The 13,336-nt window shown below is 39.9% G+C and overlaps 1 protein-coding gene and 1 long non-coding RNA gene across 3 annotated transcripts; both read right to left on the minus strand.

Annotated features, from left to right (window-relative positions):
* Positions 1-843: 843 nt before the first annotated feature.
* Positions 844-7,950, minus strand: LOC105276788 (phospholipase D3). Of its 2 annotated transcripts, none has more exons than XM_026975373.1 (12): positions 7,834-7,950; positions 6,261-6,488; positions 5,400-5,521; positions 4,593-4,938; positions 4,360-4,494; positions 3,804-3,995; positions 3,514-3,642; positions 3,272-3,411; positions 2,861-3,026; positions 2,635-2,776; positions 2,381-2,465; positions 844-1,406 (listed from the first exon to the last, which is right to left on the minus strand). In XM_026975373.1, exons 1-12 carry the CDS (start codon positions 7,948-7,950, stop codon positions 1,268-1,270), a joined length of 1,941 nt encoding a protein of 646 aa, XP_026831174.1. In that variant the 3' UTR covers positions 844-1,267. The 2 variants fall into 2 exon arrangements, with proteins under 2 accessions (XP_026831174.1, XP_026831176.1); XM_026975375.1 differs by having other exon boundaries at positions 2,353-2,465.
* A 351-nt stretch (positions 7,951-8,301) lies between these two features.
* Positions 8,302-11,267, minus strand: LOC113563592. Its single transcript, XR_003407530.1, has 2 exons — positions 9,997-11,267; positions 8,302-9,909 (listed from the first exon to the last, which is right to left on the minus strand). It is a non-coding gene; the product is annotated as an uncharacterized LOC113563592 (long non-coding RNA).
* Between the last annotated feature and the right edge of the window lie 2,069 nt (positions 11,268-13,336).

The raw sequence follows: 13,336 nt of genomic DNA on the forward strand, positions 1-13,336 counted from the left end.
ACGGATTTTTTCACAAAAATAAAAATTATCTACGCAATGATTTAGTGACGCATTTCAAAATGTTGTCCTTGCACATCGATACAAGCTAGACATCGACGTAGTACAGAATTTGTTACGGTACGACATTCCTGAAAATTTTCTTGCATCTCAGTAACTGAATTAGTAATTCGTTGCTTTAAATCTATCTGGTACTCTCCTGTTAGGAAATCTACGTTGATACTCTCGTACGGCAGCTCGTGCATTTCCGTCACAGAATCCGTACACGAAATGAGTATCGGTGTATTCCTCATTTGAAAACACTTTTGGCATTCTGATAGTAATTGCTAGTTGACACGACGATTGAAATCTAACAGCCACTGTTGTGAAAGTAACAATCATACTGAATCGTTTCAACATAGTGAACATGAATACATGTGAATACACATAACATAAACATCTTCGACCTTCCAAATTCTACATTATGTTCCGTTGTTACTTATCTCATATTTCATTTCAATATTGGTTTATAACTTTGTAATAAAGCATTTCTAAGCAAACTCGATATAAGAATTTTTTCTTATTTCCACTAGTAGAATATGCTCCCGCAGTTTGTCGGTTAAAACCCGGGACACCCTGTATATATATATATATATATATATATATCATTTAATTAAATATAGCTTTTTCCGACATCATGTGTTATCGCATGAATACTGAGTGTTCTCACAGTAATCAAATAGTAAAATGACGTCAGAAGGCGACTCAATGATGTCTATAGACAAAAAGTAAAAGACATCGTCAAGTCGTCTTATTTAATATCTCGAATATTATTTTTATACCAAAAATTCTTTTTTTGAGTTTCAATTATTCGCTATTCTCTGTTTTTTATTTCGTTCTTTTCAGGTGTGTGCAATCGTGCACATAAATGCAGTTAATGCTACACGTATAATCGCGCAGATGTGACATTGTGGTAGCTTCTCTGCATCCAAGAAGCCCTATATATATATATATGTATATATATATATATACACATTTTCTTAATACAAAGTTTTACGTTTGAATTTTGCTAAAAATATCCGCACGGACTTTTCGATCAATATGTGTATTTGTACATATATATCCTTAACACTGTATTAAAACTTCGTTTATAATTCTCTATCACTAATAATTAATCATTAATCAGGTCTCATTTTTACATATATTAATAAAGTGATGCAATACAAGTAAAAATGCTTGGGAAAGGTCGCATGGAAGAACACAGAATCGATGTATTTCTCAAGTGTGATGATTAATATATCGCGCCTGCCGCTAGGACAATTCTCGTAAGGCACGTTTTTCCCCTTCTTCGTTTAAGCGATATGTCTGTCAGGCACGCAATTGTGTCTGCTATCTGTGCAAACGCAAGCGCGATATCGGGTAAATGGCGGCTGTAAGATAAAGAGATCGGCGTGAGGAAAGTGATATCTGCTCTTTCGATTCGATCGGCACGATTTCTAGATATCTCTGAAAGAAACAAAGAGTCCCAGAAAGAGAGAAAGAGAGATTCAGGTGAAAGAGAAAATTTGAAAGAAAGGGACACCTAGTTGCAAGCAAATATCAGTAAAATTATTATAACATTAGATAGTAAATGTGTAAAACTGGACTCTTCGTTCGCTCGCTTTTTCTCTTCTCGACTGTATTTATTACTTTTCAATTACTTCACGATTGGTAAGATAATGATGATACTTAAAAAAATACTTATATAAAAGATGTAACATTAATTTCTATATTATTATACGTCGCAACCAAGCTGGCACTGTAATAGCTGGTTTTTGCGTCGTAAAATTTGCATCTCGCAGTTGAATGAGATCAATAAAAGAGCTCCATACGTCGCGCGTGTCGCTATGTAATATAATGTATAAATCGCAGGCAGAGATAGCATAACATATATATATATATATATATATATATATATATATAACAGTTAATAAATTCAGATCCACGTGTTAGTATTACAATGATCCATTGTTTGCACGTAAACTTGTTTACGAAAAACAAGCTTAGAAAATATCTATAAAAATTATTCACGAGTGGACGAAGGAGCGGGTTACTGCAAGTATACACCGGAAAATATATACGCGATAAAGGAACGCATGAAGAAACGAACGTTCCACCTGCAGAAACTGATGAATCGAGAGATAAAATCGAGATAAACCTTTCTCGATTGTAAATCGAGCACGTTAAATTCGTGCAGAATTAGACGTACATGATCGTTACGCAGTTACGCGCTGCAAATCAATTAATTTACACGTATACGTAAGGCTCGTAAGAGGCATGCTGATACGAATTCCTCGGTAAACTCCACGATTTTTCGGAACTTCTCGTCTCGCTTACGTTTAGCGGAAAGGAATAATTGGAATACCAGTCACGGTGAAAGACGTCTTCCAGCTGTTGCCTTACGCTGTCCCCGTTCTGCTGCCTGACGGTCTCGAAGACGGTGCCGATTCCTGGAACACAGTTTTTTTTATTATTCATATTACGCGTCTTTGCAAAGAAAACATTTATAATATTTTATTTCGTTTAAAATTTAGGAAAAAGGACACGCTGAAAAATCGTGTTACCAATTAGCGATTTTATTCTTGTAAACAGTGACCTTTCTCGCAATGACGAACTTACCAGCCGTATCGATGAAGTAATCGCCCGACCAATTGCTCGTGCCGATATAGGCCGCCACGTCGGTGACCATGTATTTGTTGTGGTTCACTCTCGTGTACGGTATCTTGTCCAGGTACGGAATGGTGGGCACGATAAATCTCCTCTGTAAGTATTCGACGAGTGGTCGCTATCAATCAAACGCACCAGATCGAAATGGGAAATTCAACGGCACAGCGAAGATACCCACCACTTCGATATTAACATTGGCATAGCTGCGCGTCAGATCTTGTAGCGATTTGAGGAAATATGATTCGGATGGCCTCGAATGTTTCCACCAAGAGATCAACAGGCGGATATCTATCTTGCGCTCGATCGCCGCCGCCCTCAGAGCGTTGTCTATTATTGGCCAGTACCTGCGGGTATAGATACGAAACTGCCATCAGAAATTGCGGAAGAAACGAAGAAAATAATATATTAAATAGCATGTGCAATATTAAATATTCGCAACGTTTATTAACATTTAAGTATATTATTATTATAACACTTGAACCAAAAAGTTACAATTCTTAAAAAAAAAATTCGAAGGGATACTCCGATCGATTTATAACCTGCCGATCGATAAACTTTTATTATTCTTTAAATAATTTCTGATACATACTTTACTTGTGCAGTATATATCGTCAGCGGGAAATAATCCATCACGGAGATGTAGATAAACTTTTCCGCCTTGGCGATGCAGTGCAGGATCGCGTCAAGGTCGTTGCTCCTACCTTTCGGCGAGAACGGTGGAGGTGAACTCTGTAACACGTACAGCAATGTTTTTCCCCCTAAGATTGATTTTTCTCGACAGCAATCATTCTAATGCGACACAAGTCGCGTCTAGTCTCGGATTATACTTACTGCGATAAATAATTTGTACTTATTATCCATATATGTAAAATTCATAGGATTATCTATGTTTATCTTTGTGCTTAGGGAATCTGGCCACGTGGAAGGCACTTTACCGTCTTCGCCCAACTTCCAGTACACCTGCGACATAAAGAGACCGATCTGATAATCCGACCGACGTAAATCGGTGTTACTAAAATGCATTCAAATTTACACGTATTAAACGTAATTATTTATTTTACGACGTAATTAAAAAACGTAATTACGACGTACGAGTTTTACAAATGTGTATTATCGCTTACGTCGAATATCTTGGCGTAATCTTTTGCTAAACAGGAACAGTTTAAAGCTACTAAACCGAGCTCCTTCACTTGCGACAGAGACCTCCAGTCCATGTTCGCCGAGCCGACGTACACGTGGGTACGATCGATGAGCCACAGTTTCGTGTGGAGCACCCCGCCGCCAAGCAGACCAGCGAAATTTAAACTCTTCACCTGAATTCGGGCAAGAATACACGTTCATAGTTACACGAGATCAAAGGAATATAAGATAAAAAAAATAAAATAAAAGAAATATAGATAAAACATATCGTCGAATTTGAATAAATGAATAAAAAGTAATCGATCGAATTTAAATAAATGAATAAAAAGTAATTCTAATAAATAAAACAAGAAATGTTACATGTTGCATGTATTACTTATTTTTATGTAAAAAAAACTTATTAATGGATAATCATCAATGTGTGATCAATCGAATAAAAACAATTTGAAATAACTTTAAAATAAAAATTGTGCGGCAATGAAAAAAACGAAATTAATCGTCATATCAAAATCGATATTAAATGGAACGAACTATTACCTGCGCGTTAGCCTTTTTCGCCAAGATTTGCGTGTCGACGTTCGGGGACAAGCGTGAAGGAAGATTCTGCGCGATTTTCAGCGTAATTTGCCTGTCTCTTCCGGCTTCCAGGAGCGATTGGAACACCTGTTCACCCTGCCGATGAAATTGCTCCGTCATTAAGTATTATTAAGGCGAGCGGTACCAACACAGACCATCTACGATCTACTAGAAGTGGCACATGAACTACTTGCCTGCTTAGCGCTGTCATCAGGAAACACATCTTCTCTCTTCATCGTCCAGTAAAGCGACGCGATCTCAATGGTGTCTTGAGCCATCCCGATAAGATCCATCCAGGAATCGTAGATGCTCTCGTGCCGCGCCGTGCTATTGTTATAATTCATGCCCACCGGTATGGTCTCCACTAGGAACACGCTGCAACGATCCATGCATGTCGATTCCGCATCGAACGCAGTGGCGTTCAACGCATATTTGTCCGCCGCGTGGTCGAGGAGCGGCAACAGCACCACCAAGACGATCAAGATCAGAATGATCGTTATTGGTATGCAACTAGGTCTGCACCAACTCTGCGCACCCCACCTTCGATAGAAATAGCATTTATCATGATCCCGATGTCTCATAAAATCTTTCGGATATCTGATTAGTAAATATATATAAATATAAGCGCACAAACGCAATTTTCAATGCTCAATCTTTGCTAATTTTATACTTATTCTATGCTTCCTAAAAGAATATTAAAAAAACAGTAAAAATGATAAAAATCTATTCTGAGATAATAATCCATCGAAAAATTTTTATACTTTATACTTTAGATTTCGTTAAATAAAGAAAATATATAATTACTTTTCTTTGGAGTATTATTTTTAGCATAACCGTTAAATTATATTATTTCCACATGATTGGAAAGTCATAACAAATGCATTAGCTTGCATTTTCGTACTTAAAAACTGATTCGCATTACTGTTTAAATGCCGTTATCATAAATCGCGAGAAACAGTTTTTAGACCGGTATCTTGCTTCGAAATGTATTTGATACGTACTTTGCATTCGCAAGAGGATCATCCATGTCGTGTCTCAACATAAATCCAGACTGGTCCCATAACTCTAGATCGTCGTCGCCACCCGGAGAGTTCACGTCAAGCCGTGCGTTCTCGGACACAGTCTGCAACAACGAGTGTCGCGTGATTTTATCGTTCTCTTGTCGACAAAGCTTGTCGACGAAGCCACTTCGCAACGCATGTTTCCAATATACATGACGATTATCCGATTTGGTGTAAAGAGAGCTTCGCTCGATTGATTCTAGCACCATTTCTGTGTCAAGTCCTCGATTAAAAATGACCGCAAGCATTTAGATTACATCTTGTTAATATGATAAGAAGCGCGCGCGGACTTTGTCATCAGCGCGTGACGAGAAAATCGATCCGCTCGTGATTCACTGGGGAAACGTACGAAACCCGATACCAGCTTAATCAGAGTTTCTTCCGCCAATGAAGCAAACGTCAGCAAAGAACGAGAGAAGAATTTTTATTTTACGAGTACAACGTATCATGCTTCTTCTCCAAGCATGTAAAAGACTAGTTTGTAAGTAGTATAGTTTAAGGATAATACGATACGAGATGACATGAAAGGGGCATAACGTAATCTTGAAAATTCTCTTTTTACTGGAATATTTCTCCTAGGAACGTATGAAAAGGTAAGGCAGCCTATAAATAATAAAGAAAAAGATTGCAAAGGATAGAAAAACAGATCGATAAGCAGAATCGGGTTTGAGTAAAAAGTTGTTAATAAAATAGGTTGAATAAGCTATGAGAGTTTGATATACTTATGTCGAACTCGAACTCTTTACATGACGTGAATTTTCTATGAACGGTAGGGCTTAATCCAATAACAAGCGAATTTACCGATAATTTGTGCTTAAGTCGTGGCGCTCTGTTCTTGCGGTGCGGCAGCAACACCACCACGTCCTGATCCTTTCCCTGAGGTCCCGCGTATGTTTTAGCGGTGGTCGGCCCTTTCGTCGACGACGATGTTGTCGGAACAGCAGAGCCGCCGGCCACAGAGTACTTCGAGTACGCGATGTTGTTCACATTATTATTACCTCCATAAGAAACGTTGTGCGTATTATTTACCTGAAGAAAAGAACGTTTTTATTATCGTGTGTATGAAAATATTAAAAAATCACATCATTTACGTTAACATCAAAGTATTGTTGATTTTCGAATTTTGCAACAGAAAATAAATAAAGTGCTTGTAAAAGTTTTAAAGAACGCGAATGTACATACAATGCACTTCTGATATCTGTTTAACTGGAGATTAGAATTTTCAATTAAAAAGAAGCTATAACATTAATAAATTTCTAATTTCAAGTTTAACAAGTTCACGAGATTTTTAACAAGATTTTGTGTCGTGTAAAAGTTTTTCTACTAATAGTATTCAAAAACCGAATAGTCGGAAGTAAAGAAGTTAATTATAGATCATTGTCTCTTCAAGATAAAGTAAAATTGCAAATTTATAATTCTCCTTGTGACTGCGACTGCGATCTTTCATGATAAACTGTTACGTACCATGTATATGCATGCTAATTAATTATTCCACCTACTATTTATTCTACCTACTTGAAGGAATGCAGAAAATTCTGTTGTTGACAGAACAAAGTACGCATGAATCATGATATGTAAAGACATCGTAAAAGACAATTAGGATTACAATATATGCATCCGCGTACGCGGATCTTGTTACAATTCCAACACTATCGTTACGTATCTTGAAGAACTACACGAGCGTAAAAAGAAAACGTGTGAAATAATTCCATTCACAAGCTTGTGATTGTGAATAACAGGAACAGGAACGTTCCCTACTTCTCTCAGTCGTGAAATTTTGTTGGACTATGTTCTCACTCTTCATGCGGAACAACCTACGTACTTCATTGAGATGCATATGTATTCAAAGACTGCAGATAAAGTGTCAATATGCGCTATGTACTAGCTATGAAGTATCAACAGCGTAAAATTATTATCGTCATAACTACTATTATATTACAATAAAACTTCGATATTGTCTCCCATCTTTATATCATCTCCAATATTATATCATGATACTTTATTTATAACAGATACTAATTTAATTATTATTTTTAAAAGCAAGATTTTCTTCAATATTATATTCATATTATATTTTAATGATACTCTGTTTATAATAGATACTAATCTAAATCTTATTTTTGAAAGTATTTTCGAGAGAAGTTGGAAACGTATGGAAATGTATCGAAACTATCTTTTTAATTATACTCTGAGAGCCCATCTTTCCTTATCGATTCTCCTGTCTTCGATAATCCTAGATAATCTTCAGTAATCCTGTTTCCAATGCTGCTTCAGGTGCTTACAATCCTGGTCACGGTAACACCTGATCAAGTACCGATATTCCCTTACTAGCAAATATTTCAACCAACGGATCCAGCCAGAGAATCCGACTCACCTGCACCAGGATGTGGCAGGCTTGCGACGCGATCTGGAACAAGCCGTCCTGCAAGTTACGACCGGTGTGCTCGGAGCCGCCGCCGCCGCCACCCATTCTCCGTCCGAAGAACGACATTTCGATCGCATCCGATGCACCCGGGGTCGCCTAATACATCCACGTCGCGGCGGCCGTCTCGTCGTCGTCGATCGAACTCGCGTGCGTGCGGATCGCATCGGCGTCGTATCCGTTGCTCGATTCGACGTGCACCATGCTCGACGTCCGCATCGATATCTACTGGCAGAGACCACGAGAAATGTCATTCGTCTTATGACCGGGGTGGCACGTGTGTGCACGCTATCACCGACACCCCCGCACGTTTAAAGTTTAACGCGCTCCCAGGGCGGAGATAAGCTCCAAGGCAAAAGCCACCACCGGTTACAACGCACGTACAATATACTCTATTTTTATTGAATCTATAATATTCTATTTTTGTTCCCCGCCGTCGTTTGCAATGGCAAACTGTAGACTCTCTCGATGAGAGGAGAACGAATGTTTTCTCTAAATATTTAGAATGGTATTATTAAGTGGATAAAAGAGCATCCTATTCTCTTTCAACAGAGAATTAATAACAGATTTGTCAAATAACAAATGGTATAAAATATATGTATATTTCCAAAATGAGAGAAATACGATAACAATATAATATTGTACTATTAATAATAATACAATATTCATAGTTAAAACATTGTTTTAACAACCCTCGCGTGATTTTCTCAGAAGTTTACGAGTTCGGTAGCATTTTCAGAATTGAATTGGAAGAAACACGAGAGAGGTAAAAATGGACAAACGACTTTTGCAGGAAAAGAACCTGCGAGCCCGCGTTCTGGGGGAGGGAGGATTTCCTCTATTAAATTAACAAATTAGCAAGTCTCGCCATAGCAGACACCTTAAAATAAAGGAACCTCGCGTGTCCCATCTAATTTCCATTCTCGCTTGAGGCCACTTGAAACAGGGAACTGAGACATTTTCCCTGGCCGTGCCAATCTCGAGAAGTGCAACGGTCGCGTTTGTGGCACGCCGTTTGATTTAATTGGCCTTAACCCAATTCGGCCCTTCTCCCTCGGGTCGGAAATCAAGTTATCGCTCCGGCGCGAACAACGGAGAGACTTTATCGTCATGGATATACTCCTGTCGCGAATGGGCGACATGATCGATAAGACGAAACGGGACGACAGTGCCGTTCTCTCTAGTTCCCGATAAGTTCGCGATAAATCCCGATGACTGGCGCCGGTTGATCGACGTTTAATTTACGACCACGTGGATCAGGTCTGGTGACTCGCGCGTGTGCCGTTCCCTCTGCGTTTTTTTATCTTTCATCAAGATTGATTCGATCGGCCCGTGTCGCCGAGACGACGACGACGATCCACATCAGGGCCGCGGGTATGACGAGCGCCTTCCAGTTCCAACTGAGAAAGAACGATCGAACAATGGTCTCGCATGCCGCGCCAGGCACCTGCGCAGAGAACGTCCTCGTGGCCTCGATAACGCTCTCAATTGATAAAAGGACGCGATTAACCCTCCCGTTCTCCCCTCTCCTCTCCCTGTCGTTAAATGTCAGGGAGTGATGTTTGCGTATTCGTCGGACTGGCCATTGTACAGTGTTCAACGCGATGCGGTGATCTATCGCATAAATTACGCGCAACAGAGTGAGAATTAAATGCCTCGGCGTCTTTTGCAGGCACATACGTGTTCCTGAAATATTGCTGTGCGACGTGCGTGCTGTTAGGTCGTAAACTCTAAATGTAAAATATCTATTTTATGTGCTCCAAGAGATTTAAATATTCCGGGATTTGAAATTAATTAAACTTAGTTACTACTTAGATAAAGGATCAATACAATTAAAAAAAAATTCAAAAAGAGAGAGCAACGTATAATATATTTTAATATATATATTAAAATCATAATAATATGTGTAACACGTGTGCGTCGACGTATCCGATTGCGAATAAAGTATTTTATTTCCGCTAGATGAGTGATATCAGAGTAATGTCAGATACATGAGTCACCAGACCTCACATTTCAAACTTGCCCTCACTAGAGAATAACGTGAATTTACGTGAATTATAGATATTTACGTTACAATATATTTCGTTTCGAATAATCTAATTCTAAAATCTGTACCACTTTTAAAGCTCGTACACTTGACGAATGCTATCCAGTCCTCATTTCGTCAAACCGAGCGTGACGAAATTTGAAGCATCAAAATCAAATTCAGGCCGTGCGAGCATAATTATCAAATAATGATTACAAAAAGCATAAAATAAGAATTTCAACTTAACGCGTGGCTTCACCTATTACACTCCTTCTACAACAATACAATTGCAAATCAGCACGCGGAGTCGCGCGTGCACTGACGCCTCGCCGACGCGAAGCGGATCGCGAGGCGGAGCTGAGATGACGACGACAAGTGCGAAAAGAGAAGGGAAGATATTTACAATTACGGCAATTCCGATTGCGAAGACGCGCGGTTCAGCCGAATTCGGCTGCGCCGAACCAAATCGGTCGAGCGCGGAGGGACGGCGATCGGGCTCCGAAACGCTTTCCACGGCGACTGTTCGATCTGTCAATCGCAAGGGAACGTAACGCGAGAAACGAACATGCGGCCGTGCATGCGCGGGCGAAACATCCTTCGGCGGTCGGCGCGAATCCAGCTGCCTACAAGTGAAATATATCGTCGATATCCGCCTGTTCGTTATCGATCACGTCGAAGCGCCCGCTCGCACGTGCTTCTCTCGTGTTCTTTGATTCCGAGGACCTCCGTCCCATTCGGCCTCGTCTGATCCGATCTGAAGTTGTCCAGTCTGAATCTCGCTGAAATCCAACCTCACGCTAGCCTGCGTGACCTTCGCCGAAACTACCTGAACTACCTTTGCCGCACTTCCCCTGATCTTGCTTTGATCTTGTTTTGAGTTTGCTGAATCTCTAAATAGGACCGAGGATGCGGTCCAGTTGACGTTTCAGATACTTCAGAACACCTTCTATCCTTTTTCCTCTTTTAAACGAGAAGAGGATAGAAAGTGCTGTAGCGCTAAGTGGCTGCAGTCGGACCCCGATACCTTGCCTGACCTTGTCGAATGTAAACCCTCTCAAGGTTGAGCGAGACTAGATTAAACTGCATCTGGCGAGAACTAGTTAGATCTAGCGAGAAAAACTCTAAACTGGCTAGGAAAGCCAGCCTCACACGGGGCAAGTTAAAATCCGTCGAAGTCCAGACTTGTCTCGCGAATATCGATCCATTTCGAACAATGAATAACAAAACATAAAAAATAAATCGATTGACTATGCAACGCCGTTAGTAGCGCTAAAATCGCCAGCGTGATTTAAAATAACAATAAAATAGCGCTATAAAATTTTTGAGGGTAATTATGCACTTTAACGGACCCAGCCCCGATGACCTTGACCTTGACATATGTTGTCAAGGTCACCCTCCTCCTGAGTGACCTTGAAGAGGTTTTAGCCGTCGCTCGTTGTGTGTTAAAAAGTTATAAACAAAGAAAGTTTAATGATTTCGCACGAATTTTTAGCTGTCCACGTGAAGCAAGAACATGATACTGACATATATTACAAAGGTTACCTTCCCGAATAACCCGCACTAGGTTTTAGTCGTCGATCGTTGTTTATGAAAAAGTTATTAACAAAAGAAATTTCGAAAATATAGTAGTTACTTTGAAAGAATATTGAATATTGAAAGATATAAACGACGAATATGTATATGAACGAAGAAAGGAAAGTCATTTAAAGCAGTGAATTGTTAATATATAGAATAGTTTCTTTTAATATAAGTACAAAGTATTCTTCACTTTAACCAAAAGCACAAACAATTAAATACAAAGTATTCTCTGCTTTAACTTAACCTAACCTAAGCTAAAATTCCATCAAATATACTCTTTCGTAAACGTATATGGTATCGTAAAATTATGCTTTATTCATTAAACATTTTTGTTAATAACTTTTTAACAAACAACGAGCGAAGGGTGAAACCTAGTGCGGGTTATTCAGGAAGGTGACCTTTGTAATATATGTCAAACTCAAGTCCTTGCTTCGCGTGGACAGCTGAAAATTCGTGCAAAATTATTAAACTTCTTTTGTTAATAACTTTTTAATAAACAACGAGCGACGGCTAAAACCTCTTCAAGGTCACTCAGGAGGGTGACCTTGACAACATATGTCAAGGTCAAGGTCATCGGGGCTGGGTCCGTTAAAGTACATAATTACCTTTTTGAGTATTTTCTACTGAGCTCCCAATCTGCCTTCAATTGTTTTTACACGTATTCTGAATTGAACGTGCTATTATATCGATTTAAACTACGATTGCTTCTCCGCGTCGTGGCACGTGCTTTATCGGGTGCGCAAATTTTTCGGCAATATTCTACCAGGCCGACAGCCTTCTTTCCCGCTGCTTCTCAATTTTTCTCTCATGTTCCGGTTCGCGCGTGGGGAGAATGGAGCACGCGTCACGTATCGTTTTCGCTCGTTGCACCCGCCCGCGTCCGTTCGGATCACGTTGCATCGAGATATCGCGCGTGCACTCGCATTACTATTTACTTACCGCTCACTTATCGCGTCGTGGCACGTGCTTTATCGGGTGCGCAAACATCCCGTCTCACACAATGAAGTTGCTCCACTCGCGAAACTGCATACCGGCCTAAAACAGCCGGAAACGCCGTCGAGACTGCAACACTGTCGCCGCACCTCGCCGAGTTCGATCGCGGCCGTGCGCTATCGACAAATCGAAGCGCAAAGTGACGGCAGTTGAGCGTCGGTGCTCGGAGATGGCGCCAGCGTGCAGACGGCACGCGAGCGCGCTATCTTTTAATTAAGATCAGATTATTAAGGGGATGCTGGAGCTGCTAGTGAACTTCTTCGCGATGGTGCTGCCATCGCACAATATTGCACACTAAAATGCTTTTAACAAAAATTTGGCAATTTATACGCACAAAATCGCTGTTGAGCGGTGTTTGGACACAATTAAGGAATATGAGACTGCTTTTCGAAGTGACTTTAGAAGCGACATACAAGAGAATTCTGTGTTTTCCTTTAGGATTAGAGGTTAGAATACAGGAGAACACAGAATTCTCTTTTATCACGCTTCTAAAGTCACTTCGAAAAGCATCCTCATATTCCTTAATTGTGTCCAAACACCGCTCAACAGCGATTTTGTGCGTACAAATTGCCAAATTGTTGTAAAAAGCATTTTATTGTGCAAATATTGTGCGATGGCAGCACCATCGCGAAGAAGTTCACTAGCAGCTCCAGCATCCCCTTAAGGAGATCCTGGAGTCGCCTCTATTACCGGCGGAATCGGTGATTTTCCCGCATTTTTCAAGAAATATATCTTTTTATTGAATTCACAGAATGAAAAATCCTTTTCCACGATGAAAGTACACACAATAATGTAGTGTGGAAATAGGACTTAACTTTCCAAATGGAAAAAAAATTAAAATTGTGATTTTTTTCCATT

Source organism: Ooceraea biroi, chromosome 2 (genome assembly GCF_003672135.1).
Source record: "Ooceraea biroi isolate clonal line C1 chromosome 2, Obir_v5.4, whole genome shotgun sequence".
Taxonomy (NCBI): domain Eukaryota; kingdom Metazoa; phylum Arthropoda; class Insecta; order Hymenoptera; family Formicidae; genus Ooceraea; species Ooceraea biroi.

Coding starts and splice junctions, on each gene's coding strand:
- LOC105276788 (XM_026975373.1), bottom strand. CDS start 7,950: ATGTCGTTCTTCGGACGGAGAATGGGTGGCGGCGGCGGCGGCTCCGAG. Junction 2,777..2,860: donor CCAATGTTAATATCGAAGTG/GTGGGTATCTTC, acceptor GAATACTTACAG/AGGAGATTTATCGTGCCCAC. Junction 1,407..2,380: donor GACGTCTTTCACCGTGACTG/GTATTCCAATTA, acceptor TTTATCTTACAG/CCGCCATTTACCCGATATCG.